Source organism: Manihot esculenta, chromosome 4, assembly GCF_001659605.2.
Source record: "Manihot esculenta cultivar AM560-2 chromosome 4, M.esculenta_v8, whole genome shotgun sequence".
NCBI classification, from domain to species: domain Eukaryota; kingdom Viridiplantae; phylum Streptophyta; class Magnoliopsida; order Malpighiales; family Euphorbiaceae; genus Manihot; species Manihot esculenta.
Genome location: NC_035164.2, coordinates 3,120,907 through 3,144,405, shown reverse-complemented (window position 1 = coordinate 3,144,405; position 23,499 = coordinate 3,120,907). Strand labels below are relative to the sequence as shown.

Genomic DNA, 23,499 nt, shown 5'->3' with positions numbered 1-23,499 from the left:
AAAATATAGTAAAATATCAAATTACCCCGTTTCTTTTCCTCCTCTTCATCCTCTTCTTTCTCCTTCATCGATTCTTCCTCCTTCTGCTTCTGCTCATTCTTCTTCTTCTTTTTCTTCTTCTTTTTTTCTTCTTTTTTGAGGAGGAGGAGGAGGAGTCCTTCTTCTTTTTCTTCTCTTTCATCATCATGTTCTTCTTCTTCTTTTTTGAGGAGGAGGATGACTATTTTGTTGACGGAAAGAAATGATAAGGACGTTTTAATAGATGTGAGAAAAGATAGGGATTATTTCGTTGACGAAAAGAAACGATAAGGACATTTTAATAGATATGAGAAAAGATAAGGACGTTTTAATATATTTCTAAGAATATAGGGAGGGACAATTTTATTGACGGAAAGAAACGACAAGAAGGAAATATTTCGTTGATGGAAAGAAACGATAAGAACGTTTTAATAGATATGAGAAATGAAAATGACGTTTTAATAAATATAAAAAAATATAAAAACGTTTTAATAAATTTTTAAAAATATAAAAACTGACTTGTTAATAATAGCAATATATTTAAAGACTAAATAAAAGATTTTATTTGAGAGTAAAATTGAATTTAAAATTTTTTCTCTCTTATCTTTTATCTAATTTTAATGAAAAAAAAAAGGACGAAAGGGCTATTTTGTTAACGGAAAGAAAATATAATAACATTTTAATAAATTTTTAAAAATATAGGGACTGATTTGTTAATAATGACAATATTTAGGGACTAAATTATAAATTTTCCTTATTATTATTATTATTATTGACTACTCTTAACCTATTTTTGGGAATGAAAAAATCGTAATGATTTATTTTTTTAATTTATATTGAAGATGAAAGAATTATTTATTTTAATTCTAAAAAAAATTATTATAAAAAATACAATTAATTTGTAATTATATAAAAATTTATTTAAATCATTTCCTACAAATAATTAATTAACAGAGATGAATAAACATAAAATACACATATATTTTTACCAAAGATAAAATTATCATTAAAAAAGACAGGTTACAATATGGTGCAAAATATAAAGTCAAAAAAAAAAAAAAAAAATCTGAGTCAAAGCCCAAAAAAAAAGAAAAACTCCTCAAGCTCCAGTATAAGCTTAACCCCAAAAGCAAGAGAAACCATAGGTAATCTAGGGAATCTGGTCCGCAACAAAAAGGACCCAGGAAAGAAAGTATCACCGCCACAAGACCCTTACAACTGAAAACGCTTGTCTGAAACACAAAAGGAATGGTTGTAGACAGACAACGACTATGGTCACATCTTTAGCACAGACGAGAGGAAGGAGATGCAAAATAACCGAAAAATCTCAACCGAATAGAGCTCAAACCATCTTAATCTTGTAAGGCGAAAGGACCGGAAAACCAAGCCAAGAATGGCACTGTGAGCCCGTGAGCGTCTTCAAAGGTATCCGAAACCAAACAACATCAACAAACCCTCAAGATAACCCTGCAGCAAAACCAACAGTAAAAAGCAACATGTAAGGACTCCAACTATTAAATTTAGAGTGAAAAATAAAATTTAATATTTTTAATTTCTCTTGTATAATTCAAGACTAAATTTAATTTTTTTTTTTATCGTAGAATATCATTCATATGATATAAATAAAACAGTAGATGAAACTGGAATGGGATGATATGGAGATGGGGGATCCATGGAGAGGAGCGACATAAAAGCTCTCAGCAAGTGAAGTACCTTGGGACTGTCCTACTCTCATGCAAACCAAATGAGGCTTCTACCCTTTAGCAACCCTTCCAACACAATTGAATTTAGAAGGGTGGGAAAAAATTTATCTAAACTAGATAGGCATAGACTCAAAATATATTAATGTAAATTTCTGTATGAAAAAATCACATGAGATTTACATTCATATTTCTTAAATTTATGATGAAACGGATTCATTTAAAAATTTCTCTGGAAGAAAATCTTTATTAGAGTGAGTGAAGAGATTCAATGCCAAATGTAGAGAATTGTTGATATTTTAAGAGAAAAGCAAAGGGGATGAGAGTATCTCTTCACAAAAATAAAATTCTTTGTGACTAAATATTAAGGCTGCACATGATTTTTGGGTGTCAAGAATCCGTACCAAATTGTATGGAAATTGAAAAAAAAATTGATAGCGTAGAACCAAACTGAATTGTACTAAATTAAATTTATTTAATTATTTAGTTTTGATTCTGTTTTTATTGTCAAGAAGAACCGTCACTGTAAAAAACTTCTAAATTACCAACGGATTTTTCTGTTGGTAAACGAATTACCAATGGATTACGATTCGTTTTTAAAAAGCTCGTTCATAAATTTTTACCAATGATTTTCAAGCCCGTTAGTATTATTAATGAAATTTCCATTATTATTTCTAATGGAATTTTCGTTATTATTCATAGAGAGAAAAATAATTTACTAATATATTTAAATCCATTGGTAAATCTGTTAGTAAATTATCAACGGATTCAAATCCATTAGTAAATTTATTGAAAATTTAAATAATTTTAAAATAATTATTATTTCGACTAAATAATAAATTTTATTATTAATATTATTTTTTATTAATTCAATAAGATTTAAAATTATATTATTATTGTTACTAAATTTTTAATTTAAAATTATATTATTATTGTTACTAAATTTTTAATTTATGTCTAATATTTATTAGAAATATCTAAAAAGTGGAAATAAGAGAAAAGTAAATGTGAGAAAATGATAAAAAAAAAGAAAGAAAAAAGAGAAAAAATGATAGAAAAATAAAAATTATGGAAAAGAAGGAAGAATGAGAGTAGAGTAAAAAGATGATTAGAAAAATGAGGAAAAAAAAGAGAAACCGATTAGAGAAGAAAATAAATAAAGAGAAAATAATAGAAAAAATATAGATAGAAAGAAAATGATAGAAGAAAATAATATGAATGATAATTATAGAGAAAATGAAGAATAAGAGAAGAAAGGGAAGAAAATAATAGAAAAGAAAATAAAGAAAGTGAAAGGAAAATTATGGAGGAAAATAAAGAAAATAATAGAAGAGGGAAGAGAATGAGATAAAAAAGGATAAGAGATGAAATGAAAATAATAAGAAAAAAAAAAAGAGAAGAAAAAAATGAGATAATTATAGAGAAAATGAAGAATAAGAGAAGAAAGGAAAGAAAAGAATGAAAACAAAGTGGAGAAAGTGAAAGGAAAGTTATTGAGGAAAATAAAAAAAATAATAGAAGAGAAAGAGAAAGAAAAAAATGAGATAATTATAGAGAAAATGAAGAATAAGAGAAGAAAGGAAAGAAAAGAATGAAAACAAAGTGGAGAAAGTGAAAGGAAAGTTATTGAGGAAAATAAAGAAAATAATAGAAGAGGGAAGAGAATGAGATAAAAAAGGATAAGAGATGAAGGGAAAATAATAGAAAAAAAATGAGAAAAACAAATGAGATAAGAAAGTGAAATTAAAGAAAATAATAGAAAAAGAAAGAAAATGAAAAAAATAAAAATGATAAAATAAATGATTGATAAAAGGAGAAGTGTTAGTATTATATTTATAAATACGGATTACTAACGGATTTATTAACGGGTTTGAATTTATTATTAAATTTTAAAAATAAAATTGAGTTTTTTTTTTCTCCAAAAATTACTAACGGATTTCAAATTGGTTAATAACTAAAAAAAAATAAAATTTTTTAAAAAAATAAGAAAATTTTACGTGAAATGTAATTTTAAATTTACCAACGGATTAATAAATTTAAAATTTTTTACTTACTAATTAAATGATTAAATTTATTAATGAATTTTAAATTCGTTACTAATTTTTTGAACACATTACTAATAGATTTAGAGTCCGTTAATAATTTAAATACATTTTTAAATTTACTAATAGATTAGAATCCGTTAGCATATCACCAACAAATTTACTAACGAATTTTAAGGCCGTTACTAAATTTCAACACTACTTATTTTGTATATTTATAAATTACCAATGAATTTTAAAATTCGTTAGTAATCATTAAAATTATAATTTTTTTTTTAATTTTTTTAAGGAGAAAAAAGAATTATTTTATTGATAAAATAAAAATATTTTAATAGATTTCTAAAAATATAAGAATTAACTTATTAATAATGGTAATATGTAAAAATTAAATAAGAGAATTTATCGCGGATGAAATTAAATTTTAATTTTTTTTAACTATTTTAGTTATTTTTAATTGAAAAGAAAAATAATGAAACGATTATTTTATTGATGAATAGGAAAAATAATAACGTTTTAATAAATTTTTAAAAATTTAAAAATTAACTCGTTAATAATAATAAAATTTAAAAATTAAATAGTAAATTTATTAATTAAAAAAATAAAATTATATAAATAAAATAAAAAAGTATTTAAATTAAAAAAAGGCAGACAAATATAATGTCAAACTATATAAAATCCCAAGTAAAAGTATAATTGTATTAAATATAAAATAAAATTTGATAAGATAATGGAGTGTCCATTTAAAAGCAAGTGTAAAGCAAGAGATCTAGAGAAAGTCTACTTTATTTCCAATTTGGATATCAATTAGTTCTTTAAATCAACCATACTTGCATGAGATATTATTATTATATTCCACAATGAAAATGATAGGAAGTTGTCATCATGATGAATTTGATGACAAAAAAAAAAAACCCTACAATATTCTTATTTTTGACAAAAGAACTAATTAAGAGTTGAATTTTATATATCTTGAAGAAAAAAAATATTAAAATTTAAATTTAATCAGCTAAAATTGAAATCTTTTTTAAAAAAAATTGTGATAAAATTGTACACTTTGATTTTCAAAAACAATTTTGGTTGAAGTTTAATTTCGCGGAATACGTTAATTCTGAATTGTATATAATAAGTAGCATAAAATTATTAAATAATTTAGATTAATTATTTTGGATCAAACGAAAAATAGATTTAAAAGTTATTTGAGTCAATTTAGGTCGGACTATTTTATATCTCTCTTGTTAAATTTGTGCTGTTTTCGTCACAACTGAATCAAATACAATTATTAATCAGGACCGAACCCTTAAATATTATGGTTCATTAATATATTGGACGGCTCCACTTCATCGCTCTACATAATTTATCTGATTTAAGATAATGATTCTGATATCAATTAAAATATTTCGACTCAAACTGATTTGAAATAACTTTTAAATTTATTTTTTATTTAATTTAAAATAATTAATTTAAATTATTTAATAATTTTATATTAATTATTATGTAGCATTCAAAATTACCGTATTATGCGGACGTTGAATGATTTTCGAAGCTATCAGATAAAATTGTAAGATAAAAAAGGATAAAATTATAAAATTGTAAAAATTTATTTATTTATTTTTAAAATTTTCTTTTCTATTTTATTTTAGCTTTCAAGGATTAAGACTAAATTATCCATCTCTCACGCAATTTAATTCAGTCCAAATTGAAATGTAACACGACATTGAAAAGACCCATGATTTATTATTATTTTCCATTACCAATTTTTGAAATGTGTTTTAGGCTTTGACAATTTTATTTCTCATGGAAAGTCCATAGAATCACCCTGTAGGAAATTTCAAACTTTTTTTTTTCCTATGCTGATGTTTACTTGTTTCGTATGGAAATCATAAAAGTAGAAATAATAATAATAATGTTTAATTGCTGCCAACACATCCCTATTGGAGCTTCTATAGTTGACTCGTAGAGACAACGTTTACTAAGTCGGTCAAGTGCTGAAGGTTGTTGAGCTTTTAATTCATGATTTACATCATCAAATTTGACTTTATCTTACACTGGAGTATATAATCAATTATAAATAAATATAATTATTATTCAAAATTATAAGACTATTTAATATTACAATGGATAATATGAGATTAAGAAAGTAGGATTTTATAAGGGTTTTGTAAGTTTGGAAAAAAAAATCTCTAATTTAGAGGGTATTTTTCCTTTCATCTGTTTACTATTTACTATTGGACCACCTGTCTCTACCATGCTGATTCGGGCGTATGAGAATATTAGATTCCTATCCTGTGCGTAAGAGCTTCTGATTCTCCCAGACGTACATGCAGATGGACCCATAAAACGAATGGGTTGATTCCCTTCCTGAATCCGAGCTGGTCTTGAAGATAGGATCTGTTTGATGGGCCGTATGGACCGGATCGGTCTGATTGAGAAGGATAACTAGAGTCTGGTCTTAAAGCTGAGCGGACTGAATCTGATTCATGTGGGAGACTTGAAGGCCTCCAGATAATAGATTATTGTCATGGGTCTGACTCCAAATCGTTGTGAAAGAAATTCAACGGTCATTAATAATAAAATAAAGTTATTTTAAAAAAATGAAATTATATAAAATTTTATAATAATTTATTTAACCTTTTTTCTTTATAATTTTTTTTTCAAATATAAAGAAAATTAAAGATGCTTTATTTATTTATCTATTTACTTAGTAAATGAATCTCTTTATTTAACTACTACAAAAAATAAAAGTTAAATTAAAAAATAATTAAACAAAATGGGACAACTAAAGGTATTTTTAATGGGAAAGTAAAACAAAAATCTGGATTGCCAAATAGCTTGGAAAACCTAATACTACTGTTTGATGTCTTATCCAATAATTGAGTTTCTATCAATTCATTAATTTCTTGTCCAAAATTACAGATGTCTCATTAAAACAAATGACCACTTGCATCTTCTACCATTCATAATATGCCTTTTCTTTCTTCCTATATTAATGTCATATTCTGTCTTTGGGATTTTAAATATCAATACAAACAAATCATACAAAAATATTTTTATAGTTATCGTTTGAAATAGAATTATAATGAAAACTTTTTTTAACTATACGTCTTGAATTCAAACACCGAATATAAATATTTTTTTAAAAATTTTATACCTTTTTAATAGATTTATTCAATATAATTTAAAAATAATTAAATTAATACATTTTGAATACTGAATTATATAAAATATAAGAAAATATTTTATTAGGCTCTATTTATTTTTAAATAAAATTTTTTTATAAATAAAATTTACCATATTTTATAAATGATATGTAAATGTAGGTAAGAGTAACTCAAAAAATAATATTCTTAACGCATAAATAAATGAAATATACTACAAAAATTAAGTAAATTTTTTATGAACAAAATTGTAAAATTCCTCATTCACATTTAAATATTTTGATAATTGCCATTAATTAAATATATTATTTTTTTATTTGAGGAATTGATATCTATACTTGAGGACAAAATTCTTCTCCAAATTTCTTTAGATGGGCCAACTGGACAATTTAATTAAATAGACATGTTGCTTGCTGTATTTGTTTATTTATTTATTTATAAATCAGTAAGAGATGATAAAGGAAAAGAAACAGGAAGAAGGCCGTTGAAAAAAATGAACAAATACTAACCGTCGATCAGAGGCGGCTGATATCTAGGCCGTCAATTCTGCAAGGACGCGTCTCGGTCTTGTTTCTCGCGCGTTTTCCTTTCCCCTTCCTCGCATCTGCCGCGAACTCAAACAAGTGACTATAAGGTCATAATCCTTCAAAAAAATTTTTAATTATTAAAAAATAGAAAAAAATTTAATAAAGTCAAAAAACTAGGTCCCCTCTTCACTAGTATATATTTCTGTTTCCTCTAAACTGCAGAGGAATCTGAGCAGAGATATACACAAAGAGAGAGATATATATTTAGGTGGAGGAAATGGCTAACGGTGAATTTCCGGCGGTTCCAACTCACGGCGGCCAATTTATCCAATACGACATTTTCGGAAATCTTTTCGAGATCACCTCGAAGTATCAGCCTCCTATCATGCCGATTGGCCGCGGCGCTTATGGTATTGTCTGGTATGGAATTTAAAAATTAATGAATGGACGAGTGTGATCTATGTTTAATTGATTTATTTGTTGTTGAGAGATTTGGTGGTTCTATTTTTTGAAGCTCGGTGTTGAATTCGGAGACGAATGAGATGGTTGCAATAAAGAAGATAGCTAATGCTTTTGACAATCACATGGATGCCAAACGAACGCTTCGGGAGATTAAGTTGCTTCGCCATTTTGATCACGAGAACGTGAGTATCACTTCTTCTTCTTCTCCTCCTCCTTCTTCTTTTAGTGGCATAAGTTTGCTGAATTCATGTGTCAGTGCCGTTGACCAGATGGATGTCTTATTTGGACTTCTTCTGTTTTGATGTTTTTCAAAATTTTCTTCTAGTTGGGAAAATAATCTAATCATTTGGATAATTTTGCTTCCTAAATTAGTCGCGTTTAGAAGTTCCAATGCATGACGATCAGCTGCAAATTTCAGTACATGAATTTGAAATGATTGTTACTTTGGATTTTTGTGTTTCGAGTAAAAAACATGATGTTAAATTCAAATACCTCATCATTTTGGAATCCATATTTATCCAAATGGAGCCTGTAGGAATTTAGGTGATGAAGGAATGTTATGTCCATTACTATTGTTTCTAATAATTTTGTTATCATTTCATTGATTAGCATAATTGCGTCTTGTCATAGAGTCCTAGCTAGGCAATAGTCTAGCGGTCATTATACTTGCGCCTTGAATCGAGGCATAGATATAAAAAGGCTGTGGTTCTACAAACAATAGGTTGAAGGTAATATTCTCACTCATATCAAGTTCTTATTCAGCTGATGTCTTGTTTATTTGATTATTTATGCGAATTTACCTTAGCGTTGACTAATTGTAAAATTGTACGCAAAGACAGTTAGGGATTTTAAATTTTTGTTTCTTATTCCTTCCCTGATTTCTTTAAAGGGAAAGAAAATAGTTGTGCTGTTTTGGAGTGTTTGATGCTATAAAATATTGTGCAAGTCAAATTGTTAATTATTGATAATGGCAGCTGTTAACAGGTGATAAAGTGTTCAATCCTGTAATAATAGCTATAGAAATGTGACTGTATATTCTGCATGTTATGTATAAGCTTGGTTTTGTGGTATTGAGATGTTTGTTTTACTTAGAGCGTCAATTTATTTGCTTTATAGTTTATTAACATCATCTTCAGGCGAAGTTCTGGAATGAAATTGAGCTGTATTCTGTTAGTGTTGTCTTTGGAGCTAAGAAGCCTTTGCATGTCAAACAGGTTGTAGCTATCAGAGATGTGATTCCTCCACCTTTGCGAAGAGAATTCACTGATGTCTACATTGCCACGGAGCTCATGGATACTGATCTTCATCAGATTATACGCTCCAACCAAGGTTTATCAGAGGAGCATTGTCAGGTATGCACTTTTAATTTGACATCAACCATTTAATAATTCAATAGGCTAAATTTTGAGATTGATTTTTGTTTTGTATGCTTTACAGTACTTCCTGTATCAGATTCTCCGAGGACTGAAATACATACACTCGGCTAATATTATTCATAGGGATCTAAAACCCAGTAATTTGCTGTTAAATGCAAATTGCGACTTAAAGATATGTGATTTTGGTTTAGCTCGGCCAACGGCAGAGAATGAGTTTATGACAGAATACGTTGTTACCAGATGGTATAGAGCACCGGAGCTTTTGCTTAACTCTACGGACTACACTGATGCAATAGATGTGTGGTCTGTGGGTTGCATCTTTATGGAACTTATGAACAGAAGGCCTTTATTTCCAGGCAACGATCACGTGCATCAGTTGCGCCTATTGACGGAGGTAAGATGATACTCAATTAAACAAAACTTGCCGTTCAAGTTTTAAGTGGTTCAAGTTTGTACACAGAATATCTCTCTATTTAGGATCTAAATTTAGAAGAATAGTTGGTTCTTTAATGTGAAACACCAGTACACTATAACCTTATCAAGGAGAGGTTAAACCATGATAACTCAACAGTTCTACTGCTGTCATCGGAACAAGTGTAGGCTTCAATTTCAGCCAAGGTAAGAATTGAAAGTATACACAAATATTGCATTGATGGTACCTCTTCTTTTATTTATTTTGCCATGACTTTTGGAATTTTGATAATATAAGTGAACAAAATGATGCTCAAGTTGTGGGTTTTGCTTCCTCTCTCAACCTTCTAGGCTTCTATTTAACTTTATACCACTGTAGATATTGTAAAGTACTCAGATTAGTGGCAAATTAGCAAAATCAATTTTTAAATTTATTTTCCGAGCAATGCACTTTTAGAAGAATGCTTATGGATTTTTTTTTTCTCTCTCTCTAGCTCCTTGGCACTCCAACTGAAGCAGATCTTGGGTTTGTCAGGAGTGAAGATGCTAGAAGATACATCCGGCAACTAAGTCAATATCCTCGTCAGCCTTTAGCCCAAGTTTTTCCTCGTGTCAATCCTTTGGCCATTGATCTTATTGATAGAATGTTAACATTTGATCCCACCAGAAGAATTTCTGGTAAATTTTTATACTATACCCTCATTTTTGAAAATTCTTTGGACGTAAGACCTCAGTATATATTAATTATTTTCTCCATTTGTGCTGTTAGTTGCTAATTAATTTAGGTATGCAACACGTCAATTCTTTACAAATAATAAAAAAAACCCTATTGAGAATCCCCTGTGGGCATTTTAAGCCTGTAATATTCTCATTCTTCTTAATACCTACAAATTTTTTTTGTAAATACTATAATCCACCTAGTGGCATTTAACCAAACAAGAATAGTCTGTGATATTGTTCTCAGTTTGATATGTATTCAACTAATAAGGATGCTTTGCACTCGATAATCACAAACCCCCTTGCGGAACAAGTTTATGCTGAGCTGGAGAGACTTATTATGCTTGCTATCACTGAAAGCTAAAATCTAGTTGATATTTTTAACTAAAATGTCCATAATATTGCCTCTTTTCTAAACAAAAACTTTTTCTGTGGCAGTTGAAGAAGCATTAGCGCATCCGTACCTGGCAAGGTTACATGATGTAGCTGATGAACCAGTGTGCCCAGTTCCATTCACTTTTGATTTTGAGCAACAGCCCTTGGGAGAAGAACAGATGAAGGAAATGATTTACAGAGAGGCTTTAGCACTCAATCCTGAGTATGCATAATGGAGAAAGTAGATATGTTGCCTGGTATAATATTCATTCATTGTTCAAATGTTGTTTGATAGAAAAGAGCTGTGGATGAAACAATGCAACCCTAAGAGAGAAATCATGTTGAACACAAGGCGGGTTACTGATCAAACAAGTCAAATCCCTCTGTTTGATAGTCTTCTGTCCTTGTCACGGGCGTGCTGATTTTGCACCCATCACTACCCATCAGCTGTACACTACCTTACAATCTTTATGAGGTTAGTCACCTTACAGCCTTCATATGACTAAGAATTTCTTTTATTTTTCTCACTTCCTCTTGTAAGATTTGCTGATTTGTGATTTTTTTTTTTGAAATTTGAACTATTCTCAATGTAGTTAATGCTTATTGTGTGCAATAGATTGAATACAAATGTAAACTGTTGCTTGAATTCCACCCAGTGATCATGTTGTTTGGATTAATCTTGAGGCAGGTAAGGGAGGTTTCACATCTAACAGGGTAAAAGTATCAAATAACTGTTGTTTTGTTGTTATTAGCTGATAAATACCTTCGACTGTTACAATTTGGGATTTCAGAAATTAGAGATGTTTATGATTAATTGCTGCCATTCAAACCAAGATAAAATGATTGTTAAGGAAATATGGGAATATATATATATAAACATCTAGTTGACAAAAAGATTCAGAAGTTTACAATTTTTATATTTATATTCCAGGAAAATTCTTAATAGACTCAGTCCACCTGGATCAAGAGATATTGAAGTTGGTCTATTTTTTTTTTCATATGAAATTTATTTATTTGTGTCGTAGTCCGCGATGGATAAATTTAGACAAGTATTTTATTGAAAACTTTTTTTTGTTAATAACTCTATATAAAATATTAAAATAATAAAACCATTTACAATAAAACAGCTAGCAAATCATATCTGCTATTTAATTTAACAGTTTTTGTAAATTATTTCATAAGAAAATTCTGTATCTTGTAGTCCAATATTACTGAAAGCAAAACTCATATTATAGATTCTTTTTCTTAAAACGAGCAAAATAAGCTTTAGCAGCCAAGGTAAAGCAGCAATATTATGGCATGAGCCCTTATTCTTTTATCCAGCAAGGTAAAATTAAGGAAAAAATTTCCACTAAATCCTGTGATTATAATTAAGATATTTCATTCTAAAAATAATTAAGATATTTTTATTCCTAATTAATCATTACAATTTAAAAATGCAACAATTAAAATACCTAAAATTGTTTCGATTTTTTAATCACCGTAGAACTGTAATTATATATATATAATCTTAAATCTCTCAGATTTACTTAAATGCACTTATCACTAAACTAGTGTAAAACTTATAAATGCCATCGTTTGCTAATTTGGAATGCAATAATTTAATCTTTCTATTATATATTGACAGATTCAATTGGGCATTCAATTGTAAACGTCTATTTAAATTTAATGCCTAACATTTTAAACAAATTACAATAATTTTTTTTTGACATTTCATTATCATAAATTATTTAGTTTTTTAAGTAACATAAATATTAATAAAATAACTAAATAGTTATATTTTTATTTAAAAATTATTTGAACGAAATAACAAATTTTTTAAAAATGATAATTCTCCCTGTCTATATTCTACCTTAATATCCTGTAAGAGAAATGACTGCTTTACGAACATTAAAGAAATATGAACCAGTATAGGTACCAGAATGGCCATATTCATCTATCTCATCTTCGTAGAAGTGAATAAATACAACACCCACCGAATAGGCGGTGGGGCACTGATTTACAGTTGAAATCAAGTAATTATCTTAATATATTTTCAATCTAAGGTTGAAGATTAATACAAACTCAATTATCATCGTTAAATTAAATATTTATATTGAAATTATATATAATTTAGATAAAATATAAAAATATTTTTTTTTTTCATTTTAAAATTTATATTTTAATATGTGTTAAAATAATAGTCGTCATATTGCATTGGAAATAAATAATTATAATTTTTAAACGTCTACAATAATATTGATATAAAAATTATATTATAAAATATTAATTTAATAAAAATTAACTATAAATTATGAAATAAAAATAAATGTAATCACATTATTTTTTAAATATTTTTTAATTAATAATTATATTTTATTTATCATATTAATATTTTTTTAAGAGTATCAAAAAAATTACCGGCATTTATATGATGGTATGATATTACATATATTATGTATTTATATGATGGTATGATATTATGTTAAATTATAGATTGAAATAAAATAAATAAAATCAAATGATATTATATATATATATATATATTTATAATTTACGCGTGTAATAAAGGGATAAATTCACACGTAAATATTTAATATTTTTATATAAGCTGAAGGTTTTTTATAGCCTTACTCTTCAACCACTTTTAGTTAGACAATTATAAATAAAATTAATATATTTTAAAAAATATAATAGCATAAATATTAAAATAATGCGTTAAACTAATAATTTAATTAATAAATTTATTTAATAGTTTAATTCACTGATTTATTTAACAATTAACTCATGAGTATATTTAACAAGTATATTTATAAACTTATAAATAAATTAACGATAAATATATACTTATATTCTTATATTAATTAAGATTAACTCAAATTATAATTTATTTAACTATTGAATTTAAAAAATTACAATAATTAAATATATATATATATATAAAACTAAAATTTAAAATAAATTTAGAGATGGACAAGTGTATGTTTAAATTTATATAGTTATATTACGAGACACTTTTACACTTAGTTATTGTGCGGCACACTTATTATATTTTATTTTTATTTTTAAATTATATTTTTATATTTAATAATATTACTAATTAAGTATAATTTATTATCTTTATTATTATGGTTTGTATACAACTTTTTAATTTTTTATGTGATTTTTTAAAATTTTTTTAATATAATATATTAATTACTATAAAATAAAAATTTTAACGTATATATTTTATTTTCATTTTTAATAATAAATAAGCTAAAAAAATTATAACCAATATTATTAATTAGTTGATCTATATAATTTTTATTTTTTATTTAAATAATAATAAATACATGAGACAGTGTCTATGCCATTTGAGCATAAATTTATAATTTTTATACATTTATAATTTTATTTTTATAAAATAATAATTAATAAATATGTTAAATACAATTTATTATTTTTATCATTACTGTTAATACTTTCATGCGATTGGCATCACGTTTTCCTATTATCTGAGCTTTCTGGTGAGGTTAGAGCTGAACTTTATATTCGTATTCTTGTGATCTGTGCTCTTTGATAAGGTTGGACTCAATTTTTTTTAGTGTTCCTGTGATTTGGGTTTTTTTGTGAGGTCGGAGCCAGATTTTTATTTGTTTATTGAGTTTTATGTGTGCCAATATCTTTTTATAGGCCGATAACATATTTCTCAGTTTGCATTTCCTTCGCCTTATAGCCTTTCTGTTGTTGGACCTTCGTTATGGGCCTTTATCCCCCAATCGGTTTTATGGTACCAACGGTTTTATGGTACCAATGGTCTTATTCCGAGATCGGTCACTCACCTCATTGGAGTCTTCATCTCCTCAATCGATTTTGTAGCGCCCGTGGTCTTATTTTCGAGGCCGGTCACCTACCTCATTGAGGGCTTCATTTCTCTAACCGATTTGTGGTGCCGACAGTCATGTTCCGAGACTGGTCACATACCTCATTGGGGTATTTATTTTCCCAACCGGTTTTGTGGTGCTGGTAGTCATGTTTCAAGACCGATCACCTACCTCATTGGAGTCTTTATTTCCCCAATCGGTTTTGTGGTGCCGGTAGTCATGTTCCAAAATCGGTCACCTACCTCATTGGAGTCTTCATTTCCCTAACCGGTTTTGTGGTGCTGGTGGTCATGTTCCGAGACCGGTCACCTACCTCATTGGGGTCTTCATCTCCTCAACCGGTTTTATGGTGTCGACGGTCATGTTCTAAGACTTGTCACCTACCTCATTGAGGGCTTCGATACCTACTTAGGAATACTAATAGGAGGGGGAAGATGACAATTTTATTCATATCTTCAAGGACAACAGTTACATTGTACACTTTTATGAGACATACCTCTTTAAATGTTGGATGTTCCAGGCGTGAGGCTTCGGATTCCCTTACACATCTTCAATTCAATATACTCCAGGTCTAATTACTTTGGTGATTCTCAATGGGCCTTTCCAGGTTGGCGCTAACTTTCCTACGGCTGCTCTCTTTCCTGTTGCTTCTAATCTCCTCAAGGCTAGGTCCCCGACCTTCAAGTTCCTCTCACGGACTTTTTGGTTGTAGTGCTGCCTTTCCCACTGACCATGTATCCCAAAAATTTCCCTCCCTCTGATGAAAAAGGCACACTTTATCGGGTTTAACCTCATTCTGTAGCGTTGCAATACCCTGAAAAACTCTTCCTCAGCTAGGTGTTTCTCGAAGGTCTGACTTTTAACTACTATGTCGTTGACGTAAACCTCCATATTTCTCCCTATCTGATTCTTAAAGATCTTATTCATCAATTGTTGATATGTTGCCCCGATATTTTTCAACCTGAAAGGTATAGTCTTGTAGCAATATGTCCCATTTTCAGTTATGAAGGAGGTCTTTTCTTCATTTGACTTGTCCATAGAGATCTGGTGGTACCCGAACATAGCATCTAGAGATGATAAATAATCAAAACTGGCAGTAGAATAGACAATTTTATTTATGTTTTGTTAGTGTGTTTGCCATAGGCCATTATCTTGGACCTTTTTATATGTCGTTTTGGTTATTAATAAAAACAGGTTTTACTATCATTATTATTTGTTTGCATGTTACATAATAATGATTAACATCCCTGGTTACTTATTATTATGGTGATAATAATAAAACATGACTAGTATAATTATTGATTGATAATCATGAGATGATTATGTATATGTTGATATAATTCAATAATTATAGATACTTATTAGATAACAAAGTATTGGATGGACCCGCATTGAGATCACTACATGGGTTAGTGTCATAAGTGAATCTCAAAAGTAGTTATATCTTAATCCTTTGACTTGAGATTGTCATAGTTTCCAACATAAGGACTGTTATGTTTTGACATAACCAAACATTGTCTTTAATCAGACAATCATAAAGATTATGATTGAACATAATAGAAATTATGTAGAGGATATTGAACAATCAAGATAGAATTTGTCCTTCTCTTTGAGAGAGATATCTTCTGGGTCCCTCGATGAGTGAGACTGAGAAATGCATGGCCGTGCTCAAATGAATTGATAGTGTGATCAATATCATTTGGTTTTATCAGTTTGCTTAGAGATCAAGAAATCACAAGTTTGAACATTATAAGTTTGACATTGACCATGACTTATGTTCAGACTAGATATCGTATGAACGTTGGGTAGTCATAATGTATTGCTAGAGGCCGCTTATGATTTATGGGCGTGGTGGGACTGGGCCTATTGCCAATTAATGTGAGCCCATTGGGTCACACACAAGAACGTTGTTGATGTGTTATATTAATGGGCTAAAAGCCCATTAGTATAATTAATAATAATAAAGATGTTATTATTATTAATATTAATTATTATTATAAGATAATAATATTTAAAAGATCTGCAGTCTATCTGTAACTGTTACAGATAAAACATTTTCGGTTTTTCTTATCAAAACAAACTATCACATAAGATATTTGAGTATTTGCGAGATTGTGATAGTGGGTTGTGAACACAACTCTTTTATGAAAAGAGTTGAGGGAAAACAAAAGACTGAAACGTATAAAAACCTCTTCTACGAATTGTGGAGTAACGTTTTTAGAGAGTTCATTTTCAGTTGCAGATTGGGGAGCACATAGTTTATCCATCCTTGAGAGAGCTAGCACTCTAGAAGGATAAAAGACGTTCGTGTGGATACCATAGAGGGTGTTCATTGAAAAAGCAGCACCATCAATCCGAAATAGTATCCTCTCGTCGAGTCTAACAGGTTAGTCTCGTATCCTTCTTTTCGAAATAAACGAAGTACTCGGATCCTATGAAGGAAACCATAGATTTTTTTATTTTTCCGATGCGTGTTTGGGTTGCAGTAATCTTTGGGTTTTCTAACATGTTTGGGAGGGAATAACAATCTTTTGGGTAGGCATGATTTAAATCAGTGAAGTTTGTATACATTCTATATTTTCCGTTGGCTTTTTTCACTAACACAGGGTTGGCTAACCACTGTGGATACATTACTTTCCTACTAAACCCGACCTCCTCTAACTTCTGCACTTCTTCTCTTATAGCTTGCTGTTTCTCCTTCCCAAATACTCTCATCTTCTACTTCACTGGCTTGGCCCTAGGAGGATGTTCAGTTTATTGGTCATCACCTCAGGATCAATCCCCAGCATATCTGAGGGCTTCTAGGTGAAGCTTGAGGCATGCTCCCTGATTAGAGCCATCGCAACCTCCCTTTAGTTCTTTTCGAGACTTGAGTTGATGCTGAAGACTTTGTCGCTTTCTTCCTCGGACAATGGGAAGGTCTTCAGCTTATCCACAGGTTTAGTCCTGACCTCTTTCTTTTCATCTTGAACCTCTATAACCTTAGGGTTTATCTTTTCTGGCTGGGCGCTTGGTTCATCCACTGTGGCCAGGTATACGGCTCTGACCTCCTTTTATCTTCCTCGAACTACTCCCACCCCTGCCTTTGTCGAAAACTTCATGATCAAGTACCAGATGTTGGTTACTGCTTCAAAGTCATATAGTACTGGCCTACCCAAGATGGCATTATAGCTCAAGGGTAGCTTCACCACGAGGAATACTACGTAGTGAGTTTGGGATAGAGGTGGTTCCTTTAGGGTGAAAGCCACTTTTACTTTCCCTTTATTGTTGCGTTACTGCTTCAAAGTTATATAGAACTGGCTTACTGCCATTGGAGTTCCCCCTATCCCCTTTATTATTGCTTGGTCCCTCACCAGCTATTCTTCGGGTATGTTCATCTGTTGGAAGACCCAGTAGGGCAGTAAGTTCACCTTGCTACCATCATCCACTAGAACCTTTCGAACCCTAAAGTTATGGATGACAGTCTCTATGACCAAAGCATCACCATGAGGCATCTGCATCCCTTGGGCATCCTTCGGAGAGAAAGAGATGGTCACTGGGAAATGCTCCACAATTTGCATTACTTCAGTGCTGCTTCCCTCCCCATTCCTGCTTCTTTTCTTCCCCCTCCGGCTCATACGGCCTCCAGTCCCTCCTATGATCAAGTTGATTGTTCCACTGGAGCCGTCATTCACCGGTTCCCCTATCTATTCCTAAGCCTTTCCCCCGTTGCATTCTGCTGCTCCGGCTTTATCACAAAATTTTTGAGGTGTTCCCTCTTAATAAGCCTCTTTATCTCATTTATTAACTGATAACAATCATTTGTATCGTGGCCATAAGTCCGGTGGTACTGGTAGTACTTATCTGGGTCCCTCCTATTTGCTTCTGCTTTCATCAGCTTGGGCTACTGTATGAAGTCCTTATCTTGGACTGCCGCGAGCACCTCGACTTTGGACACATTCAGAGGAGTGATCATCTCGGGAATCCGGGGTTGATAGGGTCTTTCCTCCTTCCTCTCCCTCCGGTGTCTGTTCAATGCTTCAGACCCCTGATCTTGCCTGCTTTCCTATCCGTCTGGTCGCTTATCCTCCCCAGCCTTCCCCTTGTCTCCTGCTTCCTTAGAGAATCTGCCAGTGGTTAAGGTGTCATCCTACCTTATATGCTTTTTCGCTCTTTTTATCAGCTCCGCCAGGGTGGTAGGCGACTTCCTGCACATCGATCCAAAGAACTCTGCGAAGGTGGTGCCTTTCTGCATGGCTTCCACGGCTTTTACCTCATTGAGCTCTAGTATTTGCAAAGCCTCTGAGTTGAACATGGCCATATACTCCCTTAAGGACTCATTTCTCCTCTGCCAGACCATCTCTAAATAGCTTATTTTTCCTTTCAGCCGGGACTCTAGCAATAAACTTGCAGATGAACACATCGGCTAGGTCCATGCAGCTCTTAATACTTCCTACTTTCAAGCTGTTAAACCACGCCCGGGCCCGTCCAGTAAGGGTGGTAGGAAAAACCTTGCACATCAAGGCGTCTAAGTGGGTCTGCAGCTTCATGAATGTCTTATAGTCCAAGACGTGTTTCCGAGGGTTCCTTGTGCTATCATATGCGGCTATTGTTGGCATCATGAATTTCATGGGGATGATTTCCTATTGTACCCATCTCATAAATGGGGATGAAGTTGGTAGCAGGGTGTTGTTGTTGTCTCGTGCTCCCAGCTTTGCTAGCAGTTCTCTTTCAGCCTCTCTAGTTTTTTATCTACATCTGCCTCTTCTCACCTTGGTCTTTTCTCCAAGCGATAGTTTCTCTCTAACTCTTCACTTTCTGACCTTTCTACTAGCTTAGAAGAGTAGCTTTTAGTCCCGTCATTCTCAATAAGCTCCCTTACTACTCGGCTTCTTGCTTTAGCTAGGGGCTCGTTCCTTCTACTGGCTTCTCCATCTCCATCACTCGTTCTCCTGCTGCTTTGCTGAGGGGCTTGGTGATTTATTATGGGTTGGGGCTTATTAATGTTGAACCCTTCAGTTACTGGTGGTATGCTCAATGGGGTGCTGAGTTTTCTCTACTGCAACATCGGGCCTAGATAGTGAGTAGTGCTTTGCAGCTGGAGGGCCATGTTTTATAGCTCCTAGTCAGATAGGGTGGTTCGAGGCATGGTTCCTACCGAGTTTGGCGAAGGGTTAAACAACACGGCTGGTTGATTCAGTTGAGCAGTAGGGCTGGAGAATGAGAACTATGGTCCATTCTAAGCAGAGCCTAGATCATTTGGGGTGTTTCCGCTATGGTTTTCGCCGTGATTGGCCATGTGGATCCCAGTGGATGTAATGAGGATGAGAACTCTGGTGACAAAAAGATCTCTTTTGTTCCCACAGACGGCACCGATTGATGTTCTTAGATCCAATATAGGGTAGGCTCAAGGTGTATTTTGATAAGTTTGGTCTGGTTGGCTCATGCCTTCCTTCTTTTATTCTTTTCCTTTTTATCCTCTAGTGACACATAACTACCATCCTGCGCCTGTACATCCTATCATTGTTATGTGGGGCTGTATGTATGGACGTACTGTGTCATTTTCCATCGTCAGACGGCCATTTAATTCTCTCCGGGGCCATGTTGATATGATCTCGGATGTTTAGGAGTCCATTGCCACACCAATCCATCAAGTCGATTGGGTTGAACCTCCTTTACTTGGGCCTGATTCCTGCCCTGTCCAGCCTGTCCGAGCGGGGCCTGATCCCTGTCCTGTCTAGCCTGTCCGAGCGAAGTCTGGACTATGTATCGAAGGACAGACTTGTGTATTGGACTTTGATAGGGTTATGACATGACCTTCCAACGTGGATTCAGTCATAGCTTGATATCCAAGACCCAATAGTCATCAAGTTGAAAAGAATTTGATTAAAGTTAATCAAAATCCAAAGCAGAATCATTTGCAGAGCAAATAAAATCTAAGATGCAAAAGGAAAGAGATTTGGAAGAAAGGTGAAGAGGAAGGAGTAACCTAGATAATAAAATCAGGGTTGAAGATGGCAGAGGCTGCAGGGAGGGACGAAGAAGTTGGATTCATAGAAGAGAATATATATATAGTGGAGGAGGAAGAAGAATTGACCCCAACGCGATGTGGATGAGAGTACGAGGAAGATAAGTTTTTCTAGATTAGATGAGAGTATCAGAAAGAGGGATAGGGAGAATGGAAGGGAGATGTAGAATGGTTTTAGGATTAGTTAAGAGTATTTAAGACTTTTTACGTGTATTTAATAAAATATTTTAACGGTTATTAAAAGGAGATGTAATAATTGCAGTTGAAAACATGAAGAACATTTCAAATTAAAGTTAAGAATTATAAAGATTAATTGATGAATTTCATTCAAAAGCTAAAAACTTTATAATAACTTTTTCTTTTTTTTTTTTTCTCTCTATCTATAAAAAAAATTATATATTTGATCTCTTCTATTCCTTTTTCTCAAAATATATAATTTCATTTTGCAATATATAAAAAATAAAAAAAATTAAAATTACTTAAAATTATTACTGCTACCCATAATAATAAAAAAAATTAAAAATAAAATAATTTCTTTTTTTTTTAACTAATACTCTTTGTACATTAATTAATAAAAAAATTAAAAATAATATAATCTTTTTAATAATCATCAATTATTGTATTTTTTTAAAGGGTAAACTACAATTTAGTCCCTCTGGTTTAGTGAAATACAATCTTTCGTCCCTCTATTTTAAAAAATCATCAATTTAGTCACTGTGATTTTTAAAAACTATGCCATTGGTCCCTCTCGTTAGATTTTCAGTTAAAGTCACCGTTAGTCTTAGTTAAAAGACTAAAATACCCATTATTAATATCATTCTCTTCTTCTTATTTACACCCACACCCCAAAAACCCTTATTCGTCTTTACACCCACACCCAAAAACCCATTATCTTCTTCTTCTTCTTCACCCACACCCTAAAAGCCCATTATCTTCTTCTTCTTCTTCTTCTTTACGCCCACACCCTAAAAACCCTTCTTCTTCTTTATACCCACACCCCAAAAACCCAAAACCCATTATCTTCTTCTTCTTCAGTCGGTCACCAGTTGCTCACCCGATACTAGCGGCGGATGGGAGGAAAGATATCTGAATAAGAATTGCAAGTGTGGCATTAGGGCCACTGTGAGGATTTTCTAAATCTGAAAGAAACAAGAACTCGCTCTCTCGGCATCAATGGCTTCCATTTCTCTTTTATAACTTCTGCTTCTAATCCCAAAATCCATCTAAAATGACGACACAACACTGTTTGGTGATGACATTGCTACTCCTTCTTTTGCTTCCTCTGCTTGCTGATAATCGGTTCACATCAAACCCTCTGCCTGATCCAACTCAGTTCAAACACCACTGTAAGGTTAAGAACAAAAAGTACCTGCAAGTTAATAAGCGGAATATGCAAAACTCATATCTTCAACACCATAGCAAAAATGTGATGCGTTAAAAATCACAGAATAAAAAGGGGAAAAGAATTTTTTTTTCTTTCTGGAGAGAGAGAGAAAGAAAGAAAATGTACAAAGTCATCGAAAGTATTGGAGAAGAAGCTGATATGGATATTTTAGTCTTTTAACTAAAATTAACGGTGATTTAACTGAAAATCTAACGGGAGGGACCAATGGCATAGTTTTTAAAAATCATAGTGACTAAATTGACGATTTTTTAAAACAGAGGGACGAAAGATTGTATTTCACTAAACCAGAGGGACTAAATTATAGTTTATCCTTTTTTAAATAAAGTTAAATGAATATATATATAATATATAGGTTATATTTTATTTAATTTTTTTATAATTTATTATTTTAAAATATTTTTAAATTTTAAATATTAAAATCTTATACTAATTATTTAAAATTAATTTTATTATAAACATGTATAACATTATGTAAATAGCTATTTAAAAAACTTAATTCATTAACCCTTAAAATAAAATGATAATTAATAAATAATTTATTTTTAATAAAATTTTAACTATTATTTTAAATATATAATATTTTATATATTTAAAATAAATTAATAAATAATATGCCCAATACAGTAACTTAAATATTAAAATTTCATCAATAAAATTATTTAAATTAATATCTAAAAATTATTCATTAATATTTAAAATAAAATTATATTTAATTAATATTTTTATTATTAATAAATTTTTTAGTGTGGTTTAAAAATAAAATATAAAAATATTAATTAAATTATAAAATAAAAAATAATTAATAAATTGTGTGATTAAATACATAAAAAGGAGAATAAAATGAAAGAGAGGAGGGAGAAAAAATGAAAAATAAATGATAACAAATAGAGAATTTTTTTTTACTTATATTAACATAAAAATCTATAAGTAAAAAAGAATTTAATAAAAGTTTAATTAATATTTAAGAAGTTTTTTTAAAAAATAAAGTTAGATGACTCAAATAAAAATATATTAAAATAAAACCTAAAATTAATTGAAGAATTATCAGTAAATATTTTAAAATTTTAAAGTATTATGATATATTTTTTAAAATTAAAATACTAACTAATAAATTTAATTATAATATAAAAATTAAATAATAAATTTATTTTATATTAAAAAATTAATTTTTAATATAAAAAAATTTATTAATTATATTTTAAAAAGTTCGTTAAAACATTATTAACATTTTAAAATTTAAAAAAAATTAATTATTTAATTTTTATATTATAATAAAATTTACTAATTAATTTATATATTTTAAAAAATATATTAAAATGCTTTTAACGTTTTAAAAAATTTACTGATTAATTTTTTTAATTTTAATTTAAAATATTTTTAATATAAAAATTAATTAATAGATTTTTTAAATATTTAAAATATTTTAATGTATTTTTTAAAATTATAAAAATTAAATAATAAA

At 30.3% G+C, this 23,499-nt stretch overlaps 1 protein-coding gene across 4 annotated transcripts; it reads left to right on the top strand.

The window, feature by feature from the left end:
- Positions 1 to 7,625: 7,625 nt before the first annotated feature.
- LOC110613700 (mitogen-activated protein kinase 3) lies at positions 7,626 to 11,438 on the top strand. Of its 4 annotated transcripts, XM_021754938.2 has the most exons (6): positions 7,640 to 7,862; positions 7,957 to 8,086; positions 9,119 to 9,256; positions 9,342 to 9,674; positions 10,186 to 10,369; positions 10,847 to 11,438. In XM_021754938.2, exons 1-6 carry the CDS (start codon positions 7,720 to 7,722, stop codon positions 11,014 to 11,016), a joined length of 1,098 nt encoding a protein of 365 aa, XP_021610630.1. In that variant the 5' UTR covers positions 7,640 to 7,719; the 3' UTR covers positions 11,017 to 11,438. The 4 variants fall into 4 exon arrangements, 2 of the variants coding, with proteins under 2 accessions (XP_043811764.1, XP_021610630.1); XM_043955829.1 differs by lacking the exon at positions 10,186 to 10,369 and having other exon boundaries at positions 7,626 to 7,862; positions 10,847 to 11,002; XR_006350422.1 differs by lacking the exon at positions 10,186 to 10,369 and having other exon boundaries at positions 7,627 to 7,862; positions 9,342 to 9,898; positions 10,847 to 10,983.
- The last annotated feature ends 12,061 nt before the right edge of the window (positions 11,439 to 23,499 follow it).